The sequence below is a fragment of the Alosa alosa genome, chromosome 16 (assembly GCF_017589495.1).
Source record: "Alosa alosa isolate M-15738 ecotype Scorff River chromosome 16, AALO_Geno_1.1, whole genome shotgun sequence".
Lineage (NCBI taxonomy): Eukaryota > Metazoa > Chordata > Actinopteri > Clupeiformes > Clupeidae > Alosa > Alosa alosa.
The window spans coordinates 2987936-3015435 of NC_063204.1; the positions used below are offsets into that span (position 1 = coordinate 2987936).

The 27500-nt window shown below is 41.4% G+C and overlaps 3 protein-coding genes across 5 annotated transcripts in view; all 3 read left to right on the forward strand.

Annotated features, from left to right (window-relative positions):
• Window positions 1–9861: 9861 nt before the first annotated feature.
• On the forward strand, window positions 9862–12900 carry commd3 (COMM domain containing 3). Its single transcript, XM_048266623.1, has 8 exons — window positions 9862–10015; window positions 10597–10708; window positions 10809–10872; window positions 10974–11008; window positions 11520–11580; window positions 11672–11728; window positions 11817–11879; window positions 12642–12900. Exons 1-8 carry the CDS (start codon window positions 9883–9885, stop codon window positions 12699–12701), a joined length of 585 nt encoding a protein of 194 aa, XP_048122580.1. The 5' UTR covers window positions 9862–9882; the 3' UTR covers window positions 12702–12900.
• A 618-nt stretch (window positions 12901–13518) lies between these two features.
• On the forward strand, window positions 13519–20686 carry bmi1a (bmi1 polycomb ring finger oncogene 1a). 3 transcript variants are annotated; one of them, XM_048266622.1, is made up of 11 exons: window positions 13522–14048; window positions 16898–17037; window positions 17134–17230; window positions 17574–17629; window positions 17737–17787; window positions 17963–18068; window positions 18326–18371; window positions 18647–18745; window positions 18885–18965; window positions 19315–19497; window positions 19566–19703. In XM_048266622.1, exons 2-11 carry the CDS (start codon window positions 16926–16928, stop codon window positions 19701–19703), a joined length of 969 nt encoding a protein of 322 aa, XP_048122579.1. In that variant the 5' UTR covers window positions 13522–14048; window positions 16898–16925. The 3 variants fall into 3 exon arrangements, with proteins under 3 accessions (XP_048122577.1, XP_048122579.1, XP_048122578.1); XM_048266620.1 differs by having other exon boundaries at window positions 13519–14048; window positions 19315–20686; XM_048266621.1 differs by lacking the exon at window positions 13522–14048 and adding an exon at window positions 14065–16558 and having other exon boundaries at window positions 19315–20686.
• A 2208-nt stretch (window positions 20687–22894) lies between these two features.
• Window positions 22895–27500, forward strand: part of spag6 (sperm associated antigen 6) — a 9319-nt gene continuing 4713 nt past the window's right edge. The window contains exons 1-7 of the mRNA XM_048265638.1: window positions 22895–23055; window positions 23249–23344; window positions 23819–23985; window positions 24898–25081; window positions 26142–26347; window positions 26629–26802; window positions 27202–27354. Coding sequence (XP_048121595.1) covers window positions 23031–23055; window positions 23249–23344; window positions 23819–23985; window positions 24898–25081; window positions 26142–26347; window positions 26629–26802; window positions 27202–27354 — 1005 coding nt within the window. The 5' untranslated portion in view covers window positions 22895–23030. The remainder of the gene's footprint in view (window positions 23056–23248; window positions 23345–23818; window positions 23986–24897; window positions 25082–26141; window positions 26348–26628; window positions 26803–27201; window positions 27355–27500) is intronic.

The window sequence follows — 27500 nt, forward strand, 5'->3', positions numbered from 1 at the left end:
GCTTAGACCCTGAAAACCGGCAACCTGAGAGCCCCGTGCTCTCCTGTCCGACCCCCCTGCACAGCCTGAGAGCCCCTGCACAGCCTGTCCCCCACCCCCCCCCCCACAGCCTGAGAGCCCCGCGCACCCTCCTGTCCGACCCCCCTGCACAGCCTGAGAGCTAAACATTTGCGTTGGATTGGGGCTCTCCCGGTGGTGGTCAGTGCGCAGACTGGGGTGGACAAGCACAGGGCCCAGCATAGGGCCCAGCCTTCCTCTTGTGAATCAACAGGAATGACATGCACCTTAAGCAGTGTCTAGTCTAACTCTTCTCTTAGAGGTTACAAATAATGTTGATATGTTGCTCATTGTCCACTTATTGTTGCATTTTCCTAAATTCTAGTTTTGGAGGTGGGAGGGAGTGATGGGCTGGAGAGAGGGGGGGGGGGGGTGCTTCAGATCTCTGATGAATTGCTAATGTTTGAATTTCAATTAGAGTTTGATGTAATATATTCTATTGCAAATGAGTAATAGGTTGAAAATGATTCATTTAATTTTTTCCACCCAAGAATGTATAGCCCATATTAATTAAACCATTCATGGCAGTTCCATATAGGCATTCCCAGCACACTAGTAATTATGCTGTGTGCCTGTGGGTGTTCCTATATGGAGGTGCAGCACTGGTAGCCGGAGGGGTTTCTGGGTGATAAGTCTCACAGTGCAGGATGAGCTGGAGAAAATGGCATGCCATGTGGCACCTCCACACAAAGTGGGTGTTAAATAACCTCTCCTCCTCCTCCTCCTCCTCACACTGCTCCCTCCTCGATCTGCTCCATGAAAAAGGTGACCAGATGTAAAATGATAACGCTGTATACCTGAAAGAAAACAATTCCCAATCAGCCCATTCAGCAACCAAATGGACGCAATGCTGAGACGCTCTAACGCTAAGTGCAACTGCCCTGGGGGAGGCTGTTATGATTTACACGGGAGGACTTTCAAAAGTACATGTGACAAGAGCACTACAACATCCCTGACAGCCCGGCCAGACATGGAAGCTTAGACAGCCCACAGCACTACAAAGAGCACCAGCCAGGGCCTAAACCACTTGGCAACTATTCTGCTGATCCTGAACTGATGTCACATGTGGGAGTCTGCAGATGCTTGTGGCCCATGAAAAGACCTGTAAAATAGAAATAAAGAATATTATTATTATATAGGTAAACAAAGAATAGAATTATTATATAGGTAAAACAAAATCACACCTGAATGTTGTTGTTGTGGATAATAAGTTAGAAAGGAGATCTATATGCCTCACTGTCACTTTATGATTTAGACTGATGACATAAATTTGACATGAAGACTTTGACATAAATTTCATCCAAGAATCGCCCTTTTCAGGCAGAAATGGTTTAATCATGCGGGACAACACACACACACACACACTCTCTCTCTCTCTCTCTTTCACACAGGCTACGCAACAATGCAGTTTAATAAAGCTTGAATAGTGAGAAGTTAAATATCTTGCTTAAGGCTTGTAGTAGGCTGCCCTATTTTTCAGTAATTATGAAACAGTATTACACTGTAGTTCCAACTTAAAACGCAGCCTAAATATAAACATATTAATCATCTAGCCTTATAACGTCTAAATAAATTACAATTACGCTCATCATTTCTAAGTGCAATTTTCCCGCAAAAACAATATCGGCCCAATCTTAGAATTTTAGAGGAAATAAAAGACATGAGGGGCTAGCCTATTTGTGTTGCTATTGATTTACAAAGCTGACCAAGTCGGTTGATCTATACGCGATAACAAAATGGCTTCTATACGATTTTGCATGGGCTGGTGAAACGTTCCATTTGCCCTTTTCCATTTAGGTGTAATGCTCTCTTCCAGGTAAACTAACGAGCGTGGTCAGCTGATCTATGATTCAAGATACAATGCGTAGGCTACCTTTGGCCTATTAGGCAAAATGTATGGAAATGGAAACACACGGTTAGTAAGAAATGATTCACATGGCCACACAAGATCTCGCGCTGGAACACGAACTGCAATGGGCGCACATGGGAAAAGGAAGTCTTTATTTTCGCGATCGTTGAAATTTCGCTCCTAAAATACACAACTGTGAGTCGATCAAGCACATAAAATGTAGAAAATACTGTGCAAAAAGCAAAATTTTAACCGTCGATACCCGCGTATAAACATCGATGGTTCTTCGGCGAGAGGCGCTAGGGACGTGGGCGGCAGCAGAGACTGCTATTCCCCACTAGTCGGAGGGGAAAACCTCGGTAGAGGGTCCTTTCTGATCGGCAACAGCTAAACACCGAAGAGCAGGCTTAGGCCTCAAGCAAAAACCACCAGAAGGCACCTTAAATATGCAAAACAATAACAGCACATGTGCGAATCGAAAATGAGAGGATTGTAGGCTAATTGAGCAAAATTTCAGGGCAATTTTTATAATGTCCAAGGCTTATTGTTCAGGTTGTGCGTGCAAGTCTAAATGAACACAAAACAGTGACTTCACGCTTATTTACAACGGGTTATTTTAATAACACATAATTTTAAAAAAATTTCCTCTAGATTTGCACGTGTAGAATCCATCAGATTAATCTAATTAAAAAAAAAAAGCGTTTGATGTAGTGAGCAACTGAATACCCCATAGCGTCTGAAGCATCTTTATCTTTACAGAATTACTATAAGGACAAGATCAGACGATGGATACCACGGGATAAACCATTTCTTGTCCAATTAAATCATGCGCAAACCCTGCACCATATGGGAAATTATTCTAAATGTTGACATTAGGGACTACAGGGCGAGTGGAGACCCTGGTGATTCTGGTCGGACAGAAATCGCTTAAACGTGGTGGGCCTATGCCTAACGGAACTGTTCACGGGCGTAAATGTAGGCTACGTGCCTAAATAGCAATCCCAGAGGATAATAATAACAGTCTAGTCCGTGCGGCAGCAGTGGACCATATTCTTAATCCGTATCCTGAATTCTTTAAATCCAGCCTAATCTATATGAAAGGCTGTTACCCGCTCCGCTTTCAGGCCAACTCCCTCCACACCAGTGCCCTCAAGCGGCCGTGGACGTGCCCCCCCACCCCCACCCCATGAACCAGCGTATAGTCTAATCGTTTACATTAAATATAGTGGCCTACAGATAAACACGTTCAGCATCCATCACTACAATGTAGGTGTACACACACACACACACACACACATATATATATATATATATATATATATATATATATATATATATATATATATATATGCCTATATATATATATATATATATATATATATATATAGGCACAACTCATAGCCTACCCCCTGACCGTTCAAGACAGGCCTTTAAAATCCCTTAACACAATAGTCATTTCTCAGAGAGCGTCTTGGGTGGTGCGAGTTTCTTTAACTTATTTAATTCCATGATCTTGGGTTTGTATATCGGTGTGAGGTGGAGAGAAAGAGGCGTTCTCCCCACAAATCAGTGGAAGTCTACTGTAGGATGTAGCCGGAAGCAAACTCGTTGCATTACACAGCATTAGGTGGCCTACACTGAGGAGTTCCCTTCAGGAAACTAGAGGAATTTAGTAGGCTATATAGACCTAATCTGTTCCATGGATTCGTAAACAAGTTCTATGCCTACTGCTGTTGCATGTCCGTGGGGTGAATTCTGGCTGTCTTCTCAGGTTTTCTGCAAAGACATAACGTTTTTTTTATAGATATAAAAATAGGCCTAACTAAAGGCACTTTGGGGCCACACGCCTCCGCCAAGGTCGAAAGGCCTATTTTGCAGCATATAGGCCTAGAATAGGTTCTGGATCATAATTCGGATCATCTCCTAAATGTAATGAAATCTTCCTTGACCCATACACCACTCCTAAAAATAGCAGGCTACCGGTTGCCTAATCCAAATAGGCCAAACATGACCCTCTTAGTGGAGGTAGCCTAATATCTTCCTTGTTCAATCGGACAACATGATAGCAACCTAGCCTACACATTTTTTTAAGACAAAAATATAGTCCTTTCATCACGTCTAAAGAAGCTTTAATGTGTGTCTTAAAAAAACAATCCATCAATGCATTGGTTCAAACATACAGGCCTTAGGCTTTAAAATGAATAATGTTCAAATAAAAACTAGGTTACGTTTTGAACACATTTTGCTGCTACACTGATGTTTTGTCGGAAAACCTATAACGTCTCCATTATGGCTTGAGTATCGCTTTAACGGGATAGCATATTCGCCATGGGATCCCGTAGGGGGCAGAGTCCGTCTTTGTTTTATGTCAGTCCGTGTAAAGCACACATATACTAACCTAGGCTACCTTAACACACACATTGTCACCAGAACTTGGTGGATGTCTGTAGACTTGTTAATGAAAAAATAAATAAATAATAAATAAATATATATATATTAGCAAATTAATGACTGGAAAGGAAAATAAATTGATTTATCCAACTTGTCAACAAGACCGTCCCCTTGACTTAAATGCCAAAATATGGGACTAGCTATATAAACCAAAGCATTTGAATTTTTTGCATTATGAGTTTCTCACAACACCCATCAGTTATGTTAATATTAGGCTAAACCAAGGGCTATTGTGTTTAGTTGTTGTTTCTTTGTTGTTCACTCTCTTAAGGAGTTTGCTTGTTGATAAATAAACAGCTTGGTCCTATAAGACAGTTGTATGCTGATGAAGGGGCGGGGGCTCATCATGCTAGGCAGGGCCATGGGAAGGTGATTTCAACCTTTTCTAATAAACGAGCACTCTTAGGATGAACTAACAAAGATGCCCATAAAACAGAGGGGGCTCGACAATTCCCAATATCAGAGAGGAGGAGCGCGAGGGCTTACCTCCTGTTGCGCCGTTAATGTGCTATCTGCTCGTGTTTTGTGAAGACAGAATAAAATCAGACAGGGCGCGTTAGATTACCGCGTAATCTACATGTAAATGACTTGCGCTCTACTTGCATTCAAATTTATTGCGAATCCATCACTTTATAAGACATTATAGGTCAATAATATCATTAAAGTAAGGCTGAAATATTTTTGCAATGTTGGCTCACGGGAAATTCACTGCTCTGGACAAAGTGAAAAGGCGTGTGTTTGAATTCAGTTAAATTCAATTCATGGCAGTGTATATAGGCGACAATAACTGACCTGTCGAATAGCTTGGGCTGCGTGAAGTGCCCCCAGCCCCCTCCCTCCCTCTACGTGTGCGTCTATGTGCGCATGTGTCTGTGTGTTTGGGGGAGAGAGATTTTAGTGTCTCTGATAGCCTTCCTCATATGCCTTATAACAGCAGAGTTATGCCAGCTTTGATTGAAACTATTAACTTCTGTCTATAGTCGGTCCAAAATCATTACCAAGTCGGTAGCGTAATCGCAATTTAACAAATCGTTGCAATATTCCTGATCACATCAATGTAATTCATGGTGTCATGTTGTATTTTTCTATGCATCCAGAATCATATGATGCTGCGTTGTATCTATCACATCACTTAGGCATCATTTGACTGATCGTTTAGTTGTGCGGGAGCAACTAGAACCGGTCTCAAGGTGCTCTACAGGATCGGCCACTACACTACTTTGTTGCAATGGTTGTATCCCTCATGAAGAACTATACGTTTCTTCAAATTAAATGATGGTATATTATTGTTAAACTGTGTAGTAGGCCTACGGTAGGCTACGGCTAGGGAGTAAACTTTAACCATTTTAACATGTACGCAGCGGTTACGGAGCCTCTATACCCCGAGATTTCGTCTGCAGCCCTGTCTGTTGATTTTAGATTTCCTTTCTACCTCAGTGAACATGTTTTCGACTTTCTCAAGTCTTAAAGGAGACGTACACGGTTTCTCATCTGTTCCCAACGTAGTGCCCCACACCCACCGCTCGCTGAGGCAGTGTGCTTGGTGTTTGCGCCAGTCCTACTTGGCAATAGTTGAACACCAGACCTCCGAGACGACCTTGATTTGAAACACTCTGTAACTTCACCAAAGTCACTGATATTCATGCAATAGCCTACAATTAAATAAAGCATTGCATGTATTTAAAGAACAATAGTCCTATAAAATAAGCTTTTAAACGACAACACGTGAAAACATTTGCCTACAATATAGTAATGTCTGTCAAGGTTTTATTCGACATTGATATTTTCAGCTCATTATTATTGCCTTAAAAGGACGTGCTGAGATGGTGGGCTACTGAGCATTTTGGTGACTATGGGCGGTAGTGTATAGCACTATAGGCCTAGCCTACCAATTGTCGCTATGTCGTGGGTCTAGGCTATTAATTATATTTCTCAACTCTCTCGTTCATTTTTCTCGCTGCCATATCACTCCGACCTAAATTGGCAGCAGTGCATCTCAGCACTAAATGGACACGTTTGGATCACCTTGTCGGTAAAGGCTATAAACCCCGATGGGTGTTTTGGCAGAATCACTAAAGAAAAGTCTTAAGATATCTTGTTTGAACTCTGGACTCTTTAGTATGAACAAGTGAAAGAACATGCTTTTCTTGTTTGCTTATTTTTATGTTTATTTGGGACATTAACCAATTACCATGTAAACATTCTGTGGCATTTTGATTTTGTTCTCTCAGCGCAACTGTATCGTGCAAGGCTATATACAGGCCTGTGTTGCTCAACATTCTTATTTCCTTCTTCCTTTTTCTATTTTTATCTTGCCAGCAAATGACTTCAATAACATCAGTCATCATTACAAGACTGGGCAACACAAGATACAGCCTCTTTTCCCCTGCACTCTGCACTTTTCTCTTTAAAGACTGAACATCAGTCATCATGTGATAACATCTACTATGAGAATATTCCATGGTTCATCACACGACATTTCTGAAAACAAATAGGGTAAGGCTACATTCTAGGCTATAAACTCATTTATAACATTTAGAGACGAAGATACAGCTGCCTTTCCCCAATGTCCACTCTTTGTTTGGTTCATTAACCTAAAAGGTGTATGTTATGGTATACTAATAGGTGTTCATGTAGAAAGGAACCAATTGATAAAACCATATGTAGGCAAAGTTTTAAAAGATCAGACATAGATGGGAAAAAATGTCGGCTATAGGTAATGCAAAGCACCGTTCAAACTTAACTTAACTCAGTCATAGCCTGGGCTATTACCCGCATGCTCTTTTGAAATTCAGACCAATTCGTTCATTAAAACCGTTGCTTTATTTTCTTAGCCCCTGGATATATAAAGTGACTAGGCTAGGTCATTGAGTCAAAGCGGAGGCTGTATTGGAGAAATATTGTACACAAACATGTATTATAATATTTCTAAACATGTTTAGGGCAGCCGTGACCCACCCACTGATTAGCACTCTGGACGTTTAACCGGAGGGTTGCCGGTTCGAGCCCCGACCAGTGGGCCACGGCTGAAGTGCCCTTGAGCAAGGCACCTAACCCCTCACTGCCGCTGTTGTTGCAGGCAGCTCACTGCGCCGGGATTAGTGTGTGCTTCACCTCGCTGTGTTTCACTAATTCACGGATTGGGTTAAATGCAGAAACCAAATTTCCCTCACGTGATCAAGAGTATATACTTATATACTTAGTATATAGTAAGCGTGAACAGTGTTTAAGCTTACTACACCTGAAGAAATTAAGAAATGAGTCAGTGCAAGTATCACCAAAATAGTAAATGTTTTATTTGAAGACTACCGACTGGAAGCAATCTGACGCAACAAGTGCACATAACCATAACAAAAGGGCCTAGTGTTAAAAATTGTATCTATTCCTACTGACTTTAAATTTTAAAATGAAACGAGATTAAAGGAATGAATCAACATATTTCAATATAATTACCTTTGACAAGTTGTTTTTCAAAGGGACAGTTTAAGCTGTGATAACAAGAGTAGTAGAACAAAGACAGCAAAGTCAATCTTGAGTCTGCTTGCAGGTCTACGGTCGCCTACATTATAAGTTCAGTTTTCAATCCAATTTAAGAGCAGGATATGAATTATACTTGTATATCTGCTAGGCCCATATAATCCGTTAGAACTCGTCACACGTCAAACTAAACTCAGTCTTATACAGACGGAAAAAAGTGAAAAATATTGCATAGCCTACACCTATTAGAGACCTTGACACAACACGTGTTAAAAATAAAATACAAATTTCCAATGCATGTAACATTAAAACCCATTACATTGCTATAAAGGACGTTGGCACAACATTTCTGTCCAAATATCTACACTTAGAAAGAAAACAACTAAGCCATAAAGCAAACGTAATTTCATGCACTGCTTTCTTTCGAATTTCAAAGAATTTTGGTTATTGTAAGAAAAACGTTTATTTGCGACTAGTTATTCATTCAGAAATTAAAAATGAAGCCACAAATCACGTTTAAAGAATGTTCAGTTAAATCTGCAGTTATCTGTCCTTGTGACATTACAACTGTATTCTTTCTTTTTTTTGTTTTCTTCAATTATCCGAAAAATATGACACATCTTACAACTCACAATAAATTATGGTCGACAGTCGAGGCTTGGGAATAGGGAACATGAGCGCATAAAACCGACCCAAAGAAGAAATGTTAACTTGCAACAGGGCAAAAACTGACGCTGCGATAGGCTTAGTGAAACAAAGAAATTCAAAAATGGGGTAAACTTAAGAGAGTATAGCCAATTTAAGAAAACAACTTAGACAACACATGACTAGTTGATAATAACTTCCATAAGGAAACTCTTTCGAGTATCCAGACAAATTTAGATTTTTTAGCCTATGTGCGGTCTCTTGTATGGCTACATCAGACGAAATCCATGGGTTATGACGTTGAATGTAGCACAATTTAAACGACTGGGTTGTCGAAAAATAATATAAAAATCCTTAATTCGCCGTGACAACAGCCTGTTGCTGAATTTATGTATATGAAATCAATAAGGTTGCGCCATGTTAATCTGTGCTACAGCCTAATAATGAACGATCACTGTCAAACCATTTTCCATATGTTTACACCAAGATATTGACTAATCATACGCACAGTGGCCCAATTTCACAAGACAATTTATTAATCGTTTTGAGAAATTATATAGCCTAGCAGTCGCTGCAGCCAATGTCGGAACTTGTCCTCAGCATCGGAACCATTCTAAGCGCACGTAATCCGCTCTACAAGGTTTAATCATTTTAACTGCTACTAGGGGAAATTATAAGTTATTAAGATGTTCTACATTGTCCCAAAATTGACTACACCGTAGGGTATGCGTTAGAAGGGTCAGTCTGTTTGTCTCTTATGTCTCTGCCTCAAAGCTCAGAATAGGCACTTCGAGAGACCAGAAAAGGTTTTAAGGTCGTATGGACTTGCACAGTCGCTACACAGCCCAAATCAAAGAGAGTATTTTTATGGACTCTACGCGATTTAAGCTCTCTTTTCGAAGTCTTTTGGTTGACATCCCTTACCTAGCCTACAAAGGTAGGTAACATGACAGTGAATATAACAAAATATTAACAAGGGCACCTTGCCTATGCCTACATGCTATGTTTACAGTGTGCTACACGATCTCCCCCGAAATACTGGGGAAGATGCCAACGGAGAGCTCATTAAGGGTATGGTAAACTACTGTAGCCTTATCATAGACTATTTCGCGACAGCCGTAGCATCAGAATACGAAAACTGAACACCTCCTGTCTTTTATTACGAGGTTAGACTATATGCTATAGGCTTTCACAATACATGATTTAGACCCATCTCATCTCGCAAAGGTTACAAACGCGAAAAACAGGGGATAGAGTGCGCATAGGCTATAACACTTCTAGAGGCAGATGGTACCCCAACTGCAGAGAGAGCAAGACTGTGAGCTGAAGAAATGTAATAAATTCCATTCATGGAGTCAGCTGATCAAATCACGTGACTCACTGTTGCGAGTTAAGGGTACAAAATGGAGTTGTCCGAATCTGTGCAAAAAGGTCTGCAATATCTAGCAGATGCAGTGCATTTTGACCTGAAAAGCTTCAGTGCATTTACTGAGGTAGCGTTCGGGAGCTTGGTCTCCCGGTCTGAATGTGGTCTGGGTAAGTGTTGTTACAAACCAATGTGTGTCTTGGAACTTCCGGTGGATACTTGACATATTGAGAGCTGGGGTGTGAAAACGCTACTGTCAATATCTCAGCCAGCGTCTGTTGTTGTTACAATGTTGCTGGTACCAGATGCTCTGCGTGGGGAAATCGTTGCAATAGACACATATTACGTCGTCAAAGACTGCTATGTGAGCCACAGTCGATGTTAGCTTACGGATGTTTTAGCATTAATGCTAACTTTATGTGTTAGCTCCCTCGGTTTCCACACCTAGGGTTATTTATTGGGTGTACTGACCGTGGGAATGATGCGTAACACGGTACCAAACTCAACAGGAATGCCTAATTAAGTTCTTCATGTCCCAATGTCTGAGTTCATAACCAAGCATAACGCGCAGCTGCTAGCATGTGTTGGATGCAGCTAGAACCAGTATCGGCTCTGGCATCTTACCACTCACACACCTCGCTTCGTTTTGGTTTGGCTACCCACATTCATTTTTTAAAAATAAAATAGGTTATGTAGTCATCGATGTCTGAAAAGTAGATGCGTAAAAGTTGCAATTTGCTTCACCTTGCAGATCACCCACAATTGAATCATATCGATCAAAGTGTTCTGAAGCATTGCCACATTGCCACGACAACTTTCATACTTGAAGGTGTGAAGCAAAATGCTGACAAATCTACATTAAGGTAGGCTGTGGGTTACTGTGCTTATTTTGATATTGGCCTACATATTTGCCTTGAATGGGAAAGCGTCAGCTGAAAGTTATGTTTTGTGTTGCTGCTTCAGCTCGTGCCTAGAAGATGTTTCATTTGATGCTGAGAGGATAGACGTGTTTTACAGTTCGTACCAGGTGACTGATTGTCTTCGAGTATGAATTATATTCTTGACTCATTTCCTACTAATTCCTTCGTAGGAAAATATTTTTCTGACTTGTTTTTCTTATCCCTGCAGCACCATAAAAGAAGTTTGGAAACCCTTTTGGAGAGGCAAGTTGCATTGTTTTCTCTTTGCCATACAGCTGTCATTACACTTCTGTGCGCGGTCCGTGATTTTGCCGACATCTGTGGTTGAGAATCTTCTTTATTAAGTGACTTGAGGTCGACGTGGTTTTGGCAATAAAGATATATTTTGCCTAGTTATATATGGTGTTGTAGCAATTCTACGTTTTACAGTACTAACAAACAAAGCCATCTGTTTCAGAAGCTATCTTGTTTATGCGCTATAATAAGTAATTGCACTATTAAAAGTGATTAATGTAGTGCTTCAATTCAGATCAAGAAAAATGCATAATGGCACACCTTTTAAAAGTATCCTGTCTTATGCTGGTTTAGTGTATAACCCAGTTACACTCCCTTTCCACATAAACTTGACAGAGGACTTTTGAAGTGATTATACAGGAATAGGTCAATGATGTGTAGGCTATTGTTTTTTTTTCTATCCTGCTACCAAGTTTTGCTTTTCGAATTCCCGTTAATTAAATTTGTACTTGTTTTACAGTATCGGGGGAAGTCCCCCACACGTAACAGATGTCTTGTGGCGACTAGACTACTGTATCAAGGTATAGGCTCCTTGAGACTTTAACTGATCCCTAGCTAATCAAATCGCTTCCACGGTCATTTTTGAATAAAACATTGTGTCTCACATTTCAGAACAGTCATGTTCACAAGGTCAACCAACCGTCCTATTTGATCTCTTTTCATGTGGAGGTATGTAGGCCTAACAGCATTAGCAAGAAACACACTTTTATTCGTAAAAGTCAGTCCCTAACTAAGTGATGTTTTATTATTTTTTTAGAATGGTGATTGTGGAACATCCTCGAAAGAAGTTAATTTTAATTGTACAATGGAACAACTTCAGGTATGCCCCCTAAATAAAATCAATATGTTCTAAACCAAATGGCTCTCAGACAAAGCTCTGGAAGGCTAGGCTACTTTATTTACTGACATGACCTGATGTATGAACATCGTTTGGGCCTTAGTAGGCTATAGACTATAGTTTATGGTCTAGAGATACCTTATAACTTGGCACAGTCACATGCTATATATACCACAATGAAATGGCAACAGAATAGAAAAAGTAATGCGAATGCGTTTTAAATTATTGATCTTTAAAGTATGTTTAGGCTACATTAATTTGTGCATAGACAAAAAGTCAACCAAGCAACCAGTCGTTATTGTTGATGGTCAGTTTCACCATGAGGTGGTCATTATGCTTCAGTTTTGATATAACCGGTTGTTTTTTACCGACTGTTTTTCTAGCCTAGCCTATTCATGCAGATGTGCACTGTGGTAGGCTACTGCCTGTGTGTGTGTGTAGCGGTGCCTGTGAGGAGAGGACTTCAGTTGTGGTAGGCCTATTGTTAAGGAATGGTTTAAACGAAACGATTTATTGACATGATCCTTCGGGTGACTTAACGGTCGATAAAACGTAGCGCAAGCCTTAACCCCTGATCACATTGCGTGACGATTTACTGAACATCACAGTGCCAATATCCCCTTGTCACACGTGACCAAAGTTGTTTGTAGTTCTGCAATTAAGACCATGTCCAAAGGCTCTAAAAATAGAGTTTGCCGAGTAGGCTAGTCTACCTGCAGTGTCAACTGTTGAATGTCATTTCAGGATTTGGTGGGGAAGATGAAGGACGCTGCAAAAAGTTTGGAAAAAGCAACACAGTCATAAGCTCAATATGTTGTCTGGGAAAGACTAAAGAAATGTAAGATTCAGAGGATCCATGTTTTTCATTCCTGTTTTCACACCAGAGAGGACGACACGCCGGTGGATTAATATTGTCTTGGTCAATTTACCTTCATGAATTGTAGTAATCTTTTTTTTTTAAACCACCCGTTGCATATTTTGCTATTAAATCGTTTTCTGAACATCCAGTTTCATTCGTCTCTTTGTCAGCATGATGTGAGGTCAAGTATGCCTGCTCTTGTGCTCAACCGGTAAACTCCGCATAGGCTGTCGTGGACAGTTTTCATTTAATTGAAACTACTGATCAATAGACACTGTTCGTATATGTTACACATAGGCTAATAGGTTAAAAATATATGGCACGTTGCTACCAGCGGCGCGCTTGAATGTTCGTATAGCCTAGGCTACCAGTTCTAGGCTATGCTGACCTTTGCAAGATACTAAGCCATACTGGGCTGGGAGTCTTGTAAGGCTTCTCACTGTAATGCCACCAGTAAGAGCGATATTTGTACTCGTGGTTAAAGATCTTGATCATAAAGGGCAAAGAGCAACCATGCGCCCAGCTGTGCCCAGACGCAGCCTATACTCCGGCATGACTTACGCATTCCATGAGCATCTGATTTTGCCCACTGTAATAGGCTACTAGCTAATAGGCTATTATCCTTCAGCATGACTTGGCTAGTATAATTAATGTAATTATCATACATTTGGGCATGAGCTTGAGTCCGACATGTATTTATTTTATTTTATTGGGGGTCTTCCTAATGCATTTTGTATGGAAAAATATATGGCTGCGTAATTGTTACTTAAAGCGCCTAGATATCACTCGTATTTATTTTTCTTCAAGCATGTAGTGTAAAATCTATGTTGATAAATAGTTGGTAAATCACGCACACACTCACAATTACACCGACACTTATTCCCAGGCCACCCTTAAGGAAAAGACCACGTGATGCGCGGGGCGGTCGAACTACAAGCCATTTTGGGGACGGTGTCAGTTTCCACTGAGCCATCAGCGCAGCATTTTTCAAACGGCCAATTTGAGACCAAAGCTCTCACGGAACGTAATCGTCCATGCTCATTCTGGCAAAGAAAGGACATTATCATTCGCTTCTCTAAACCATCCACTATCCCCAAGTGCAGACTGGGTGAAAACAGAGGATTTTTCATTACGAAAATGAGCTCCGGTCTGGCGTACCCTTATTGCAATTGACAGCGTCTGCAGCTCTTTTCAAGATGGCCGCTTGGCTCGCATTCATTTTCTGCTGATCGACTTCTAACTTTCATTGTCTGAACACCTTCAGTTTTCACGACCCGCACCACAGCTAACTGGTATGTATTATTCGTTATGTTCTCTTACCAACGAAGATTTTCTGTTCTTATATTTCCATATTATGCCGTTTTATGTACATTAGACTGCTACGTGTGCTGGATGCGAGGCTCTCTGGCGATCGCGCACCTAAGAGTGTTCATATCAGTACCGTTTGAAATGTTTGTTCTGTTCTCACGGATCCCCCAATATTGAAGCACATGGATAGTAGAAAAACGTTCTTCTGCGTCTATGCATTAATATTTTCTTGATGCGTGCAGTTTGGTGTTTGTTTCCATACTTAAGTTATTGATGGAACCTAAAGGTTCCAGCAAATTATGCTCGAGACTGGTCAGACGTTCTAGGTACCAACCTTTTAAGGGATATCCTGGTCAATCAAGTATTGCACTTTTTCTCCATTTTATAGAAATACGATCTTTAGGGTGTATTGAAGTGCTGGACGTCATTGTCTTTGACAGATGTTTACTTCAGAGTATTTTATTAACTTAAGTTCATCCTCTGTCGACCCTATGTAGACCAGACGGACATCTTCACGTTTCAAACAAGACAACCTAAACTTTTTAAATGGCTGATAATAAGAAATTAACACAATCCTGGCAAACACAGGCTACATGCCAAAGATGCACGGAGTCTTTCATCGTTATATAAATATAACATTTTATGGTGTAAAAAATAATCATGATGTTTTAACTCGTCTCTGTTGAGGTTCTGTTGGTCTTCTACAATGTACTTAAATATGTGCAAGCCATGGTTCATCTTCCTAGACTACAGTATAAAATAGTCTCTGGAATTTATTAGCCTAGACATGCATTTGTAAGACAACAGCTTTACAATTTCTCTGCAAATTTACAACATCTTGCCAGAGTGAGGTAGCGCTCAGCGAATGACAGCAGAGTTTTTCGGGGCTGAAGGTCGCCGTTGTGGTTCACGTATAAGTAGGCTAAATAGCTCAAGTTCCTTTTTGTTGGTTAGTTAGGCCGTACCATGTAAATATTGAAGTGTTTGTCTTTGCTATGGATTTCATTTACCTTCTGTTGTTTCACGTTTAAAGGCTGATCTGTAAATGGCAGGCTAGTATATGATGAAGCTTTCATCGGTCTGGTGTTGGAGAACCCATGCGATTAAAGGGGCCCTTATAGGCGATTTGCTTTTCTTGGAGAACTTTGTTTCAAGCACTGCAGCCAGCTGCGATAGAGGATTCATGGCTGCCATTTGACCTACTGCATACTGCTATGAGACCATGGCCAGAAGTAGCCTTATTGGCAAGAAAAAACAATACAACGCAAGATTAGTTGTGCATTTCTGAATGCGTGATTGCATGTGTCCAGTTAACCGGCAGATTGACGTGAGCATAGGGGAAGTCTGTGAACACCCAGTCATCAGATGTTAAACTTAAACTTGAAGTCTATCGTTGTGCTTTACAAAAGACTCGGCTACTGATTAAAACTGTTGGGGCTCTTGAACAGTTATAGCACGCAAGGCGGTTGTGGTGGTCTTGTATTCTGCAATATAGCCCGCACTGTTCTCAAATGGCCTACATTATTTGGTTAATACCTCAAAGGCTCTGTGTGCACTGCTTCACATAATGACGGTACTTTACACCCCGTGCCATGTCTTAAGCTTTTAGTTCCTTCTCGAATATCTTACAAACTGTCTTTCTCGTGCCAATGACATCATGTCACATTTAATTGTTTCACGACAAGCATGGCTGCCATAGCTGTCAAAACATGAGCGATTGACTGAAGGAAAACGTAGATAAGCTGTGGTGGGCTATTTATTGGATGTCTGAAGCATCTATGTGTGTTGGATAAATAATATTGGCTTTAATGTGAGGATGATTGGGCTGTGCAACACCTGCTCAACATTCCAGTTGTTGGACTCCGACAGCCTTTGAACGATGTCTTGGCTATTCCATTTCACGCTGTGATGCAACCCAGGAGTGTCTTTCTACAGCAGTCATTGGTGTTCAGTGTCCACCTCTCAAATCGGACCCGTATGAAGATAAAGCTGTCTGCTATGGCATGGAGGGCCAAGTGTTTCATACCAGTCAGTGTCTACACTGTAGGCTTTGAGCCTATAGCCAGGAGCGAGAAACATAGTAGCCTAAGGGGATGAGGGTTAGCCAATTAATCCGCAGGCATTGTGTGCTTTTTAAAGGATTTGTCCCATTCTATCAAATACAGATCCAATACGTCACTTCAATTTCCTTCTAGGAGGTGCCAGGCTGTTGCATGATCAAATAACAATTTCAGGTTTCCTATTTAGTCGCGTCTTGCTTATTTTTTTGAGCGCGCTTAATTTACCGAGCTTGGCATCCCGCCAACCTGTACAGCCCAAGTTGCTATAGAAACGGTAAGAATTTCCATGTGTTTCTCTTTTTTTTATCGACGGAATTAAGGTAGCCCTCACACACACGGACCTAGACAACCTTTCAGTGACTCAATGTTGTTTTCACCGCTGAGTTGCCTTGCCGCCACTCTTGACGGTGCATCGGCATCTCCGTGCGCGCAAGGTCTGTGCTACTACGATCACAATCAGTGCGTAAATCATTAGATATATCGTAAGCCCATATTGAACGAAGAATGATAAGCCATAGCGGCATAGCCTAACCTAATGTTTAACCAGGATAGCGATAAGACTGGTTAACAAGAAATGTAGCCTGGCCATGTAAAACCATGAAAGAAAAGAAGTGCTTTTTTTCACTCTTCTTGGCAAATGTGGGTTGTGACCAAATGTGTTTTGCGTTTAAGTGTGCCATTTGACAGTCAATCGTGTTGTCAAATCACTGTTTTTCAAACAGATTTTTTGGCTTATTCTGTCAGTCTCAGCATCTTCCATTTTTTCCTTTCAGGTAGGCTGTTTTGTAAGGCTATGCAAATATGCATCGGACCACAAGAATCAAGATTACAGAGCTTAACCCTCATTTAATGTGTGTGCTTTGTGGTGGATATTTCATAGATGCTACAACCATCATTGAATGCTTGCATTCATGTAAGTAAGCTATTGGCAATCCTATAGTTCACTTTCAGCTACAAGCATGTATAACATTTGGTAAAACTGATACCTTTTTGTTTTAATTATACACAGTCTGTAAAATGTGCATTGTTCGTTACCTGGAAACCAGCAAATACTGCCCAATATGTGATGTCCAGGTTCATAAGACAAAGCCTCTTCTGAATATTCGGTAGGTGAAGTATTTTTGACAATCGACATAATCTAAACTCCCACAAATTGCTGTCTTTGTCATCTGTCTCCTTTGTCTAAGTATGCCGTCTTTCTCTTCTGTCTAAGTAAATATGTTGGTGTGTCATGACCACATCATTGTCTTGCTGTTTTGAACAACAGTGTTGTGGTCACTTAACTTTGCTATGGTAGGGTACACCCCAGTTATGAGACTAAAAAATCAACCCTCTTAGATAAGTCCCAGTTGCTGTTTGTGCTTGTTGGTTCAGCAGTCTTACTCAAGCATGGTTATAAACATGACATTCCTTGCAACCATAACTCAAAGCGATTTTGCTTTGGCCCAGGTCTGACAAAACACTGCAAGATATTGTGTACAAGTTGGTGCCTGGACTCTTCAAAAGTAAGATGATCATCAAGGTCTTTTTTTCCTAGCACTGACATTAGTGTGTGTGAGACTGATCCTATTCTCCTAGTGTGTGTGAGACTGATCCTATTCTCCTTTTACAGATGAGATGAAAAGGAGGAGAGATTTCTATGCTGCACATCCATCAGTAGATGGTAAATCCCACAGAAACATGCATTAAAAAACGATTATGCAAAACAACATGGCCTTCACATGAAAAGTCTTTTTGAGACAGTTATTTTGTACAACAGACATTTCTTGCATATGGCTTGTTGTAGGGATTATCTGTCCTCTGAAAACAGAATCCAAATTTCTTTCCTTTCTGAAAAGCTACCAATGGGTCAAATGAAGACCGTGGAGAAGTGTCAGATGAAGATAAGCGAATAATCACAGATGACGAGATCATCAGTCTCTCGATTGAGTTCTTCAATCCCAAGTATGTGCCCGGTGCTATGTACATTGCTTATGTGTGTTGGAATGGCTCTGTGTTGTGTGTCTCCATCACGCCTGAGTTTTGTGTCTTGTCTGTTTGCTTTTACACTGGCCTTAATTAAATTTCTGATTAAAACAAAATATGTATATATGGTCCATACAGAAATGGGTTCAAGTACTTTTTCACAGGTATAACTTAGTAAGTCATGAGTATAACTTGAGTAAATTGTAAGTATGTGTTGATCTTTGATGCTGTTGTAGGCCCAGAGCACAGAGTGGTGTGGAGGACAAAGGAGCTCAGGAGGAGGTATGCATGCAGAATCTAGTGTCTTCTACAAGCTTTGGATCTAAGACACACATTAATACGATACGATGTGTGTTTATTCATATCTTATATCATACATCTCATATGTAATCCCATATTTGAATATGATCCAATTCCTGAACAATAATTACTATGGACATTTATTTATTTTATTTGTGTGTGTGTTTAACATTCTAAATCTATTGCAGAACTTTTTTGAGAGTATTGCCTGATTGAATTGATTGAATATTGGTATTGAATAGAGGTCCTTTACACAGGTGAATAATAAGAGATACTTGCAGTGTCCAGCAGCAATGACAGTTATGCATCTGAGGAAGTTTCTCAGAAGCAAGATGGACATACCATGTACTTTTCAGGTGAGCGATCTACCATACAGGAAAGATAGGGCAAACATTTATTGAAAGAACTTGTACGTTTTTACCTACATACTTTTGAATTACTGGATTTGAAAGCTAAAAGCAATTTTTTGAATCACATTTTCATACCTTCCTGTAGGTTGAAGTAATGTATGAAGATGAGCCACTAAAAGATTACTACACATTAATGGACATAGCCTACATCTACACCTGGCGGAGGGTAAGAGGCATGTTTTTCTTGATGACCTGAATTTTTGGTATTTTTAGTCAAAAAATGAATAGACAACTTCCAGAGCAATTTGCCCTGTGCTTTGCATAATTTGAAGTATAAAACCATATGTGTTTTTCCTTTCTTTTTTAAATCAACTAATTCTGAATTATGGGTTTAATTGTTTGACCATGGACAGAAGGAGGACTTCTCAGAGTCTGGAATGAATGCCCTGTGTAGAGTGTATTACTGTGTAGTTACTTACATTGATATATCAAGGCTGTGTAGAGTTTATTACTGTGTAGTTACTTACCTTAATATATATCAAGACTGTGTCGTCCATTTCTCTGCTGTCCCCCAGAACGGGCCGCTGCCATTAAAGTACCGTGTTCGACCCAACTGCAAGAAGATGAAGATCAGTCACCCCCAGGACGGCCCCAACAGCTCCGTTCGGTCTGAGAGCGACTCGGCCAGTGACAAAGCCAGCAGTCCGGCCGCAGTTGTGCCCTCCACCTCCTCGCCGCTCCCCAGCCCGAGCCCCAGTGCCAACCCCACCCCCACCCACCCCCCGGCCCCAACCCTGGGTCCAGCACCCCCGCGCCCCCCTCCCAGGCTGCCCACACTCCGTACCCCCACATCTCCAGCGGCATCAACGGCTCATCTCCGGGCTGCGTCCCCAGTCGACAGTATTCCTTTGGAAACAAAGTGCGGAAAGGTTCGCTCAATGGCTCCTCTACGTCATCAGGATGACTGCATACATGAACTGCCCACCCCACCACCCCCACCCCCCACAGACACACCAACTTTGCCCTGCCAACACCAGGCCCCTTGCCCTTCATCAAGCCTCTGCAGTCCCATTGTAGATGTTCTTTTTATTCTTTGGTTGTTGTCATTTGTATATGACTATGTAAGACTTGTATGTTGATTTGTATGTAGTGAGTGCAAGACATTTCATCTGGAATGTTGCTGGAATTTTTTTATTTCAACATCGGCTTGCAGATGAAGACTTTGCTCATGACGGGCGTTCATTTGAATTGTTGGAATAACGATGTACTCATAACAAAAAGTATGAGAACTGTTTCTTTACATAAATGACTGAAGAATAACCTTTTTATATATTTTTACTTTTTGGTCTTAATTTTTTTCCTAAGGCTGAAATCAAAATGTTGTCTGCCTGTACTGAGTGTGTATTTCAAAGTCCATTGTTTATGAGAAGCATGAGACACTTAGAGTAGGCTGCATTTGAATTTAGTTTACCTATTTAAACATTCCAGATTAATTTGGCCTGCATTTTTAAAAACTGTCAAGGGCCACTGATACAAAAGTAAGGTCTGGTTGGGGGCCCCCCCTTAAAGATGTTGAAAAGAGCCCTTATCTGTTTGGGATTTTGGACTATGAAAAGGGTTACGCTCATCTATAATATGCTGTCTGTTCTTCAGTAGGATGGCATATATCAAGTGTAAAAAATAAAGACTGTTTCAAAGAGGTCAACCTCTACAACCATGTATATAGTTAAATGCATATTTAATAAGCATTGACATATAATGTTCAAAGTTTGAGAAGTTTGCAGCAGAGGAGGCCGCGATGAAGCTCGGATCTCATCCTCCATTTGGCTGTTTTGATGTCTTCAGTGTTCAATATAGCCTATTTGTATCAGTCAACTGTATGGACAACTGTTGTATTGTGACTGTTGCACAGCATAAAAACGTCTAAATAAAACATTTTACGCTTTGGCTACGTATGCGGTTTCATTTTCTCGCCATTAATCACCTGCCAACGATGGGCGACAATTCATTCTCTTTAGTCCGTGACAATGCGCAGCTGAAAATAGATTTTTAACTTAAAAAAAAATGCATAGCGCTTAAAGTGCCATAGGCAAAATAATTAGACAAGCTTAACGTCGACTGAAAGGGTTCTGTACCCAGCTAATGCAGGGATCTAGCCTGGTTAGCTCTGTGTTTTACTCATGCATTTCCACTCAAATTTACTTTTGAATCACCCGACGAAGTGTTTGCAGTGAAGACAGCATGAATGAAACGCGTTAAGCAAACGGTAGCTTTCTGCGCATGGGGCGTGCGTGGTAAACATAATAAAGCATATGGTAAGTTGATTGTTGCTATCTATTCTTTAAACGCTGCTCCTTAAAATAGGTGGTTAAATGTCAAACCGCAAATAGTATATATTAGATGTTTGCTAATTACCTGACGCCTCTGAGGCATGCACGGACAAATTAAGTACTTAGTGGACTACAGACAATGTTTAAATGATCTTGTGAATGTCGATCATTTAACATTTCAGACTTAGTTCCTTTTGATCTCGCACATATGTCGGCTAATTTCCAATTAACTCGGTGTGTCAAACGCTTTGTTCACAAGGGAGCAATCCAATCGGACAATTGAGCTATTGGGGGTGAAAAAACATCACTATCACTATCTAGGCAGCATGAACATTGTGAACTCTAGTTCAATGGACCGCAGCTTTTTTTATGGTTTAAAGTAGCCCAACGCCTAGCCTACTGACGGAGTTCAATAGGGCTGCACATCACAGTTTTGGAATGTTTTGGATGTCTAGAGGACAGGTACGGGTTCATTCCTCCATTCACATGAATCGCCAGCATTCCGGCTGACAGTGGCTGGAATCTGAATCTATTTAGGACAGAATGGTTTGAACTCTAACGAGTTCATCCCTCGTTAGTGTAGGCTGTCTAATACCCCGTTATCGGAAAGTCCGTGAAGAAGCAATAACCTACAGGCTACCTATAGCCTATGTGATCTGTGATCATAAAACGGATCTGATGGAGACAGTTGCTTCAAACTAAAGTATTTCCAGCAAACAATATTTCCAAAACATTAACATTTATCATTTCAACTTTATATTTATTTTAAAAAATCAACATAAACGGATCTTGCCCAAAGAACAAAAGAGGTCATCCGCAATAATAGACAATTAAGACAATTAATGAAAAAAAATCTGTTACAGGCTACATTGATATAAAAAGACATAGTTGAACTTTGACATCCACTAAACTGTAACACCCACGTCTATATCTGGCCTCACGCTGCGTTTTTTCCCCAACCCATATTTACCTTACATAAACGTCAGTGTGCTAAAGCCAAACTGTGATTGGGCTCAGTAAAATATTTGAAATTCAATTATTTTAACAGACACAATGGTTTAGTTTTGGTTCAGGTTATTTTGTCAATGAAGTAACTATAGGCCACATAGCTTCTGGATAGTTGCACCCAGACTACCTTCCTTATTTTCCCTTTTTTTCTCCTTATTTTTTTTTTATCATCAGTGCATTACCGTTTCATACTGTTGCATTAATCTAGAGACAGAGACAGTGATCTATGTAATGCAAGAAATTGCCAAAACACAATTAATTGTTTAACAAGTTCCATCGTGCGAAATTTTGATGAAGCGTTCGAATCGCAGCGCCCAGTCCGCTTATTGTAACAAAGATGAAACAATGTAACTTTATCACTTTCGTGCGGATGGAATCTGTCAATGAATGCAACAATGTTACATACAACCCCTATGCCATCAGGGGAAACAATCGGACACGAGTTATGAGACGAGTCATACAATTATTTAAACAAATCATTGACCGATGGGATTATCAGCAAGTACGGAGATGACACCATAAAGCATGTTCCCTAAATTTAGGCTACAGAAAGCTTTCGATGAAAGGCAGAAGGTGAAGTTGACAGCGGAATGACCACTGCAGCTGCCCGCTTCCCTCTGCGAAAGTGGACAACTACGACAGTTTGTACTACGCTAAACGTCAACGCCTGTCAAAAGCTGCCAGACATGATGATTTGAGATCCTCGGTCGTTAAGTCTAGTAGCCTACATGTAAATACGAGCCGTGGTCGTGAAAGCACAGCGGTTAACATGGTAGCGTAAGGGCAAATGCACTTCCGGTTGGTTACCGAGGCAACGCCAAAACGCCGACGACAAACTAAACACCACAACATCGATTTAGGGCATTTTAACCTGCCCTGATAAATCTGATAGCACTAAATCTTTTATCGTCGTATCACAGATTTAATTTATTTCACCGAATGTTTGTGCGAATATGAGTCAACGGCAGGTTTTACAGGGTAAGCTGTGTGAATACTGACTGTGAAATATATAACATTACTGTTACGAGACAGTACACTTTATGCTAACGTTAACGTTATCGTAGGTCGTATGGTAGCTAACTAATCCTGGTATAGAATTAATGTTAAATGGTCAGGATAAATGTTGAAGGTTGTTAACGTTGATACTTCTCATCTGTGAATTACTCCTTAGTATTTGAGCAGTACCAGAAGTCGAGGACACAATTCGTGCAGACAGTCGCGGAGCTTGCAACACGACCACAGAATATTGAAACTTTACAAAATGCAGGTGAGTGATAATTTGCCATCCAGACTAGACTTGTATCCACAGCAGACGCGTGATAGCCTATATTTACTTACTTATATTTCTATACTTACTTATACGTATACTTAAACTTATTTGCTGTTATCTCTGTCTAGGGGCTGCTCTTGGAGATGTGTTTGTCCTTGTGTTAACTTATTTGTGTTATCTACAATCATTGAGACTAACTTACAGTTATTGTAACGTTAGCCATCATTTTCAGTTTAGGCTTTAGGCCATTTTTTTAAGTACACATTTTTTTTTGTATTTTACTAATACCTAAGAAAACAATTAAGATGTTGATTATCTGCAGAGTACATCCATGTATTTTAAAAACAAACAAACAAACAAGAGCAGCATGTAGGCTACTAAAGGTAGGTCGGATACTAAATTTATGTGCAGGTAGACCCAGCACGTTAGCCTTCTCTCCTCCATGCTAAGTTCATACTTTCCTTGGCTTAGGTGTAATGTCCCTTCTGAGGCCTCTTCTGTTGGACGTGGTCCCAACTATTCAGCAGACAGCAGCACTCGCGCTTGGAAGGCTTGCCAACTACAACGATGACCTGGCTGAGGCAATCGTGAAGGGAGACATTCTCCCCCAGCTTGTGTACTCCTTGGCGGAGCAGAATGTAAGGCTTTTTCTCAGTTCAAACCTGCCAGGGCCGGTGTTCAGTTTCAGTACATTGAGGTGCTTTTGTGCTGTTCAGTGTCAAATCTTTTCAACTGAAGCAGACTACTTACAGGATGTAGTAGAATCTGTTCTTTTACTTCAGAAGGAAAGTTGATTGTATCGATATTGGTGAAATGGGTACAGGTGTAATTTTAGCTGAAACCGGATATTGAAATTTCATATTGGTGTTCAATCGGAATGTCTTGGCAGAAAAAAAGTCTTCATTATATGAGTGTTAATGAAAATGATGAGATGTGTTAAGATTCCCCTTTAGCCCTGATTTCGGTTAAGCTGAAATAACTGTCACTTTTCACAGATGCAGTATTGGCTCTTGTCCCTGTTAAAGGAAGCTTTGTTCTAGTCTGGTCCCTCACACACTTAGAGTCCCCTTAACAGGAGTGGGGTGCTTGTCACTCAGATGCTTTTGTTCCGTCTCAGCTTATTTTCCCATGTGCAGCTTTTCCACTGCTAACTAGACATTCTTGTCAAAACTATGGCTTGACGTTTTGAACTGGGAGGGGGCGGGGGTGTGTCAATGAATTATTTTTTTTCCCTCTCTGTCTCTATCTCTCACTTTTCTCTTTCCCTTCTACTATCCTCTCTCTGCTCCCTCCATCGTGCCCACAGTGCCCCTCCCCCAATTCATGTTTAGCTATTTTCTTTCACTTTACAACTGCCAATTACCCATACTCTTGCAAATCCTCTCCAGTGGCACAATGCCTGCATCAATTTGGAAGGGCAAATTCTGGCACACTGGCCTTTCTACAGCCTTTTTTTCATGGCCTTCTTCCATTAGTTTGCATACTGTATGCCCCTGTGTGAAGCTGACACTTCCTCCTCCTCTCTCATGCTATCCCCCTTTGGTCCACAGAGGTTTTATAAGAAGGCGGCCGCCTTCGTCCTGCGCGCCGTGGCCAGGCACTCCCCGGAGCTGGCGCAGGCTGTGGTGGACTGCGGGGCTCTGGAGGCTCTCGTCATCTCTCTGGAGGAGTTTGACCCGGGGGTCAAAGAGTCTGCCGCCTGGGCACTGGGCTACATCGCTCGTCACAATGGAGGTAAGAGTGTTTCCCACAGAATTGAATTCTATTTGTGGCGGTAAGTTTTCAGAATTAACTTTTAATGCAGCAGTTTTTAACAAATTAGCGCAGCGTGGTTATGATGCTAACCAGATTTAAGCACAATTTAGCACAACCTGGAAAATCATTGTGTGGTGGCCAATGTTGATATTGTGGTGGGCCGCCACAAATAAGTCAATATATGGGAAACACTGAGGTAAGAACAACACCAGCACCACATGACTTCAAGACATTTACCCAGAGTCTCCACTGTGTTGTGAGTTAGATTGAGTTCCTTTAATATTACAGTCTCCACTGTGTTCTGAGTTAGATTGAGTTCCTTTAATATTACATAACATTTAGGTCTGGTGGAAGTAGAGCTGAATCACAGCCATGGCGACATGTCCAACCTCTTAAATGTATGTGTCACTTAATGTTAATTTCTATACAAACCAAGACGACGGATTCCTAAATAAACGCAAGCACCCACACCATAAGTGTATCTAAATTAGCTATGTACCAAAAAGTACATTTTACCGTGACTCAAAGAGCTGTAAACAGTGTGGAATTTTGAATTGCGACGAAAATTCTCGGGCTAACTGTTGATGTGCAGTGAGAAAGGTTGGGAATAGGCAGCCACCAGCCCAGCACTGAACTCCAAGCTTGGTAAACAAAATCGGATATTTCAGGCAGTAAAAGCCCCGGTAAGAACCAAACTAGATTATGTTCAAATCTGCACACCAATGGCTACTGAAAAATGTAAGGTTCATTTATAAAATGTTTTTTGAAGTATTAAAAAACAGTGTTGTTTTAGAATTTTCAAACAAAATGGTTGGTAATTAGCATGTTTACAATAGTTAGTTTGCTATCAGTCAGTAGTGCATTATTTTTGTGTGATGGCCAAAACGGCGACGTTAATGTCACCTCATAGGAAGTGTAAACGGAACCTTTTTTCCAAGCGTTCCCCGACCCTGTGTTCCTCCTTCCCCGACCCTGTGTTCCTCCTTCCTGTGTTCCTCCTTCCCCGACCCTGTGTTCCTCCTTCCTGTGCTGCGGCCAGAGTTGTCCCAGGCAGTGGTGGATGCTGGGGCAGTGCCACTGTTGGTGCTCTGCGTCCAGGAGCCTGAGATCGCTCTGAAGCGCATCGCCGCCTCCGCCCTCAGCGACATCGCCAAGCACTCCCCCGAGCTCGCCCAGACGGTGGTGGACACAGGAGCCATTGCTCACCTGGCACAGATGATCCTTAACCCCGACGCCAAGCTCAAGGTCAGTAAGGGACCGATATCTAGTCATTGGCTAATTTGGTGTGTTTATTTGTTTGCATTGTATAGATGTGTTCAATGATAGAGATTTTTTAAAATGCCCGCATGATTTATTGTACATAAAAGTTATTATTGAAACAAGTCCACCATGTACAGTACAGTTCATTCCTTACCCAAACACAGAACTGCTGTTCCAAGTCCATGTGCTGCCCTGCAACACTGTGGTGTGTTTACTCCTGATTGGTTTCAAATTTGTTACAAGCTCCATGTTGTGTTGCTCCACAGAGACAAGTGTTCTCGGCGCTGAGCCAGATCTCCAAGCACTCGGTGGATCTAGCCGAGCTTGTGGTGGAGGCTGAGATCTTCCCCGCCGTGCTGGCCTGCCTCCGCGACCCGGACGAGTACGTGAGGAAGAACGTCACCACGCTGATGCGCGAGATCACCAAGCACACTCCCGAGGTAACCCCCACCTCCACACACACACACACACACACACACACACACATGTCGGAGCACAGCACCGCTCACAGAGTCAGGAGAGAATTGGAGCAGTTCCCCATAGCCCTGGCTCTGAGTAGGCCTGATGAGAGGCTGTGAGTTACAGTAATACAAACAAGCGCTTGCTTTGTTCTGGTGCTGTAAACAAAACCGTCCGTATCTGCTATTTATCACAGAGCAGTCAAAAAGAAAAAGGAACAACCTTGCAAAGCACTCATGTGTCACATTATACAGTGCTGCTGTCTAGCTGTGCTCTGTTTTCCCTCCTTCTCTCTCTCTCTCTCTCTCTCTGCCTGCGCTGTCTCTGCTGTCCTTGTCTGAGAGTGTGTTGTGCACATGGGTCTGTTGTTTCCCAATCAGCTGTCCCAGCTGATCGTGAACTCTGGTGGAATAGCAGCTGTCATCGATTACCTCGGGGATTGCAAGGGGGCCGTGCGTCTGCCTGGTATTATGATGCTGGGATATGTAGCGGCGCACTCCGAGAACCTTGCCATGGCTGTCATCGTGTCCAAGGTTAGTCCAATCCACCCTGACAGGGCTGCTGCTTACCATGACACTGTCAGGCACATGCTGTTTTTACACTAGGAGTCAAGAATATCCCCACAGTAGTGATGACACATTTAAACCTTGTGAACAAATCTGGTATGGGGCAAACAAGG

Bases quoted from the DNA above. Each gene is read 5' to 3' on its own strand.
- commd3 (XM_048266623.1), top strand. From the start codon at position 9,883: ATGGAGTTGTCCGAATCTGTGCAAAAAGGTCTGCAATATCTAGCAGAT. The intron at 10,016-10,596 runs GTAAGTGTTGTT...TTCACCTTGCAG, and splicing joins CCGGTCTGAATGTGGTCTGG to ATCACCCACAATTGAATCAT. The intron at 11,009-11,519 runs GCAAGTTGCATT...CTTGTTTTACAG, and splicing joins TTGGAAACCCTTTTGGAGAG to TATCGGGGGAAGTCCCCCAC.
- bmi1a (XM_048266620.1), top strand. From the start codon at position 16,926: ATGCATCGGACCACAAGAATCAAGATTACAGAGCTTAACCCTCATTTA. The intron at 17,231-17,573 runs GTAGGTGAAGTA...GCTTTGGCCCAG, and splicing joins AAGCCTCTTCTGAATATTCG to GTCTGACAAAACACTGCAAG. The intron at 18,069-18,325 runs GTATGTGCCCGG...ATGCTGTTGTAG, and splicing joins ATTGAGTTCTTCAATCCCAA to GCCCAGAGCACAGAGTGGTG.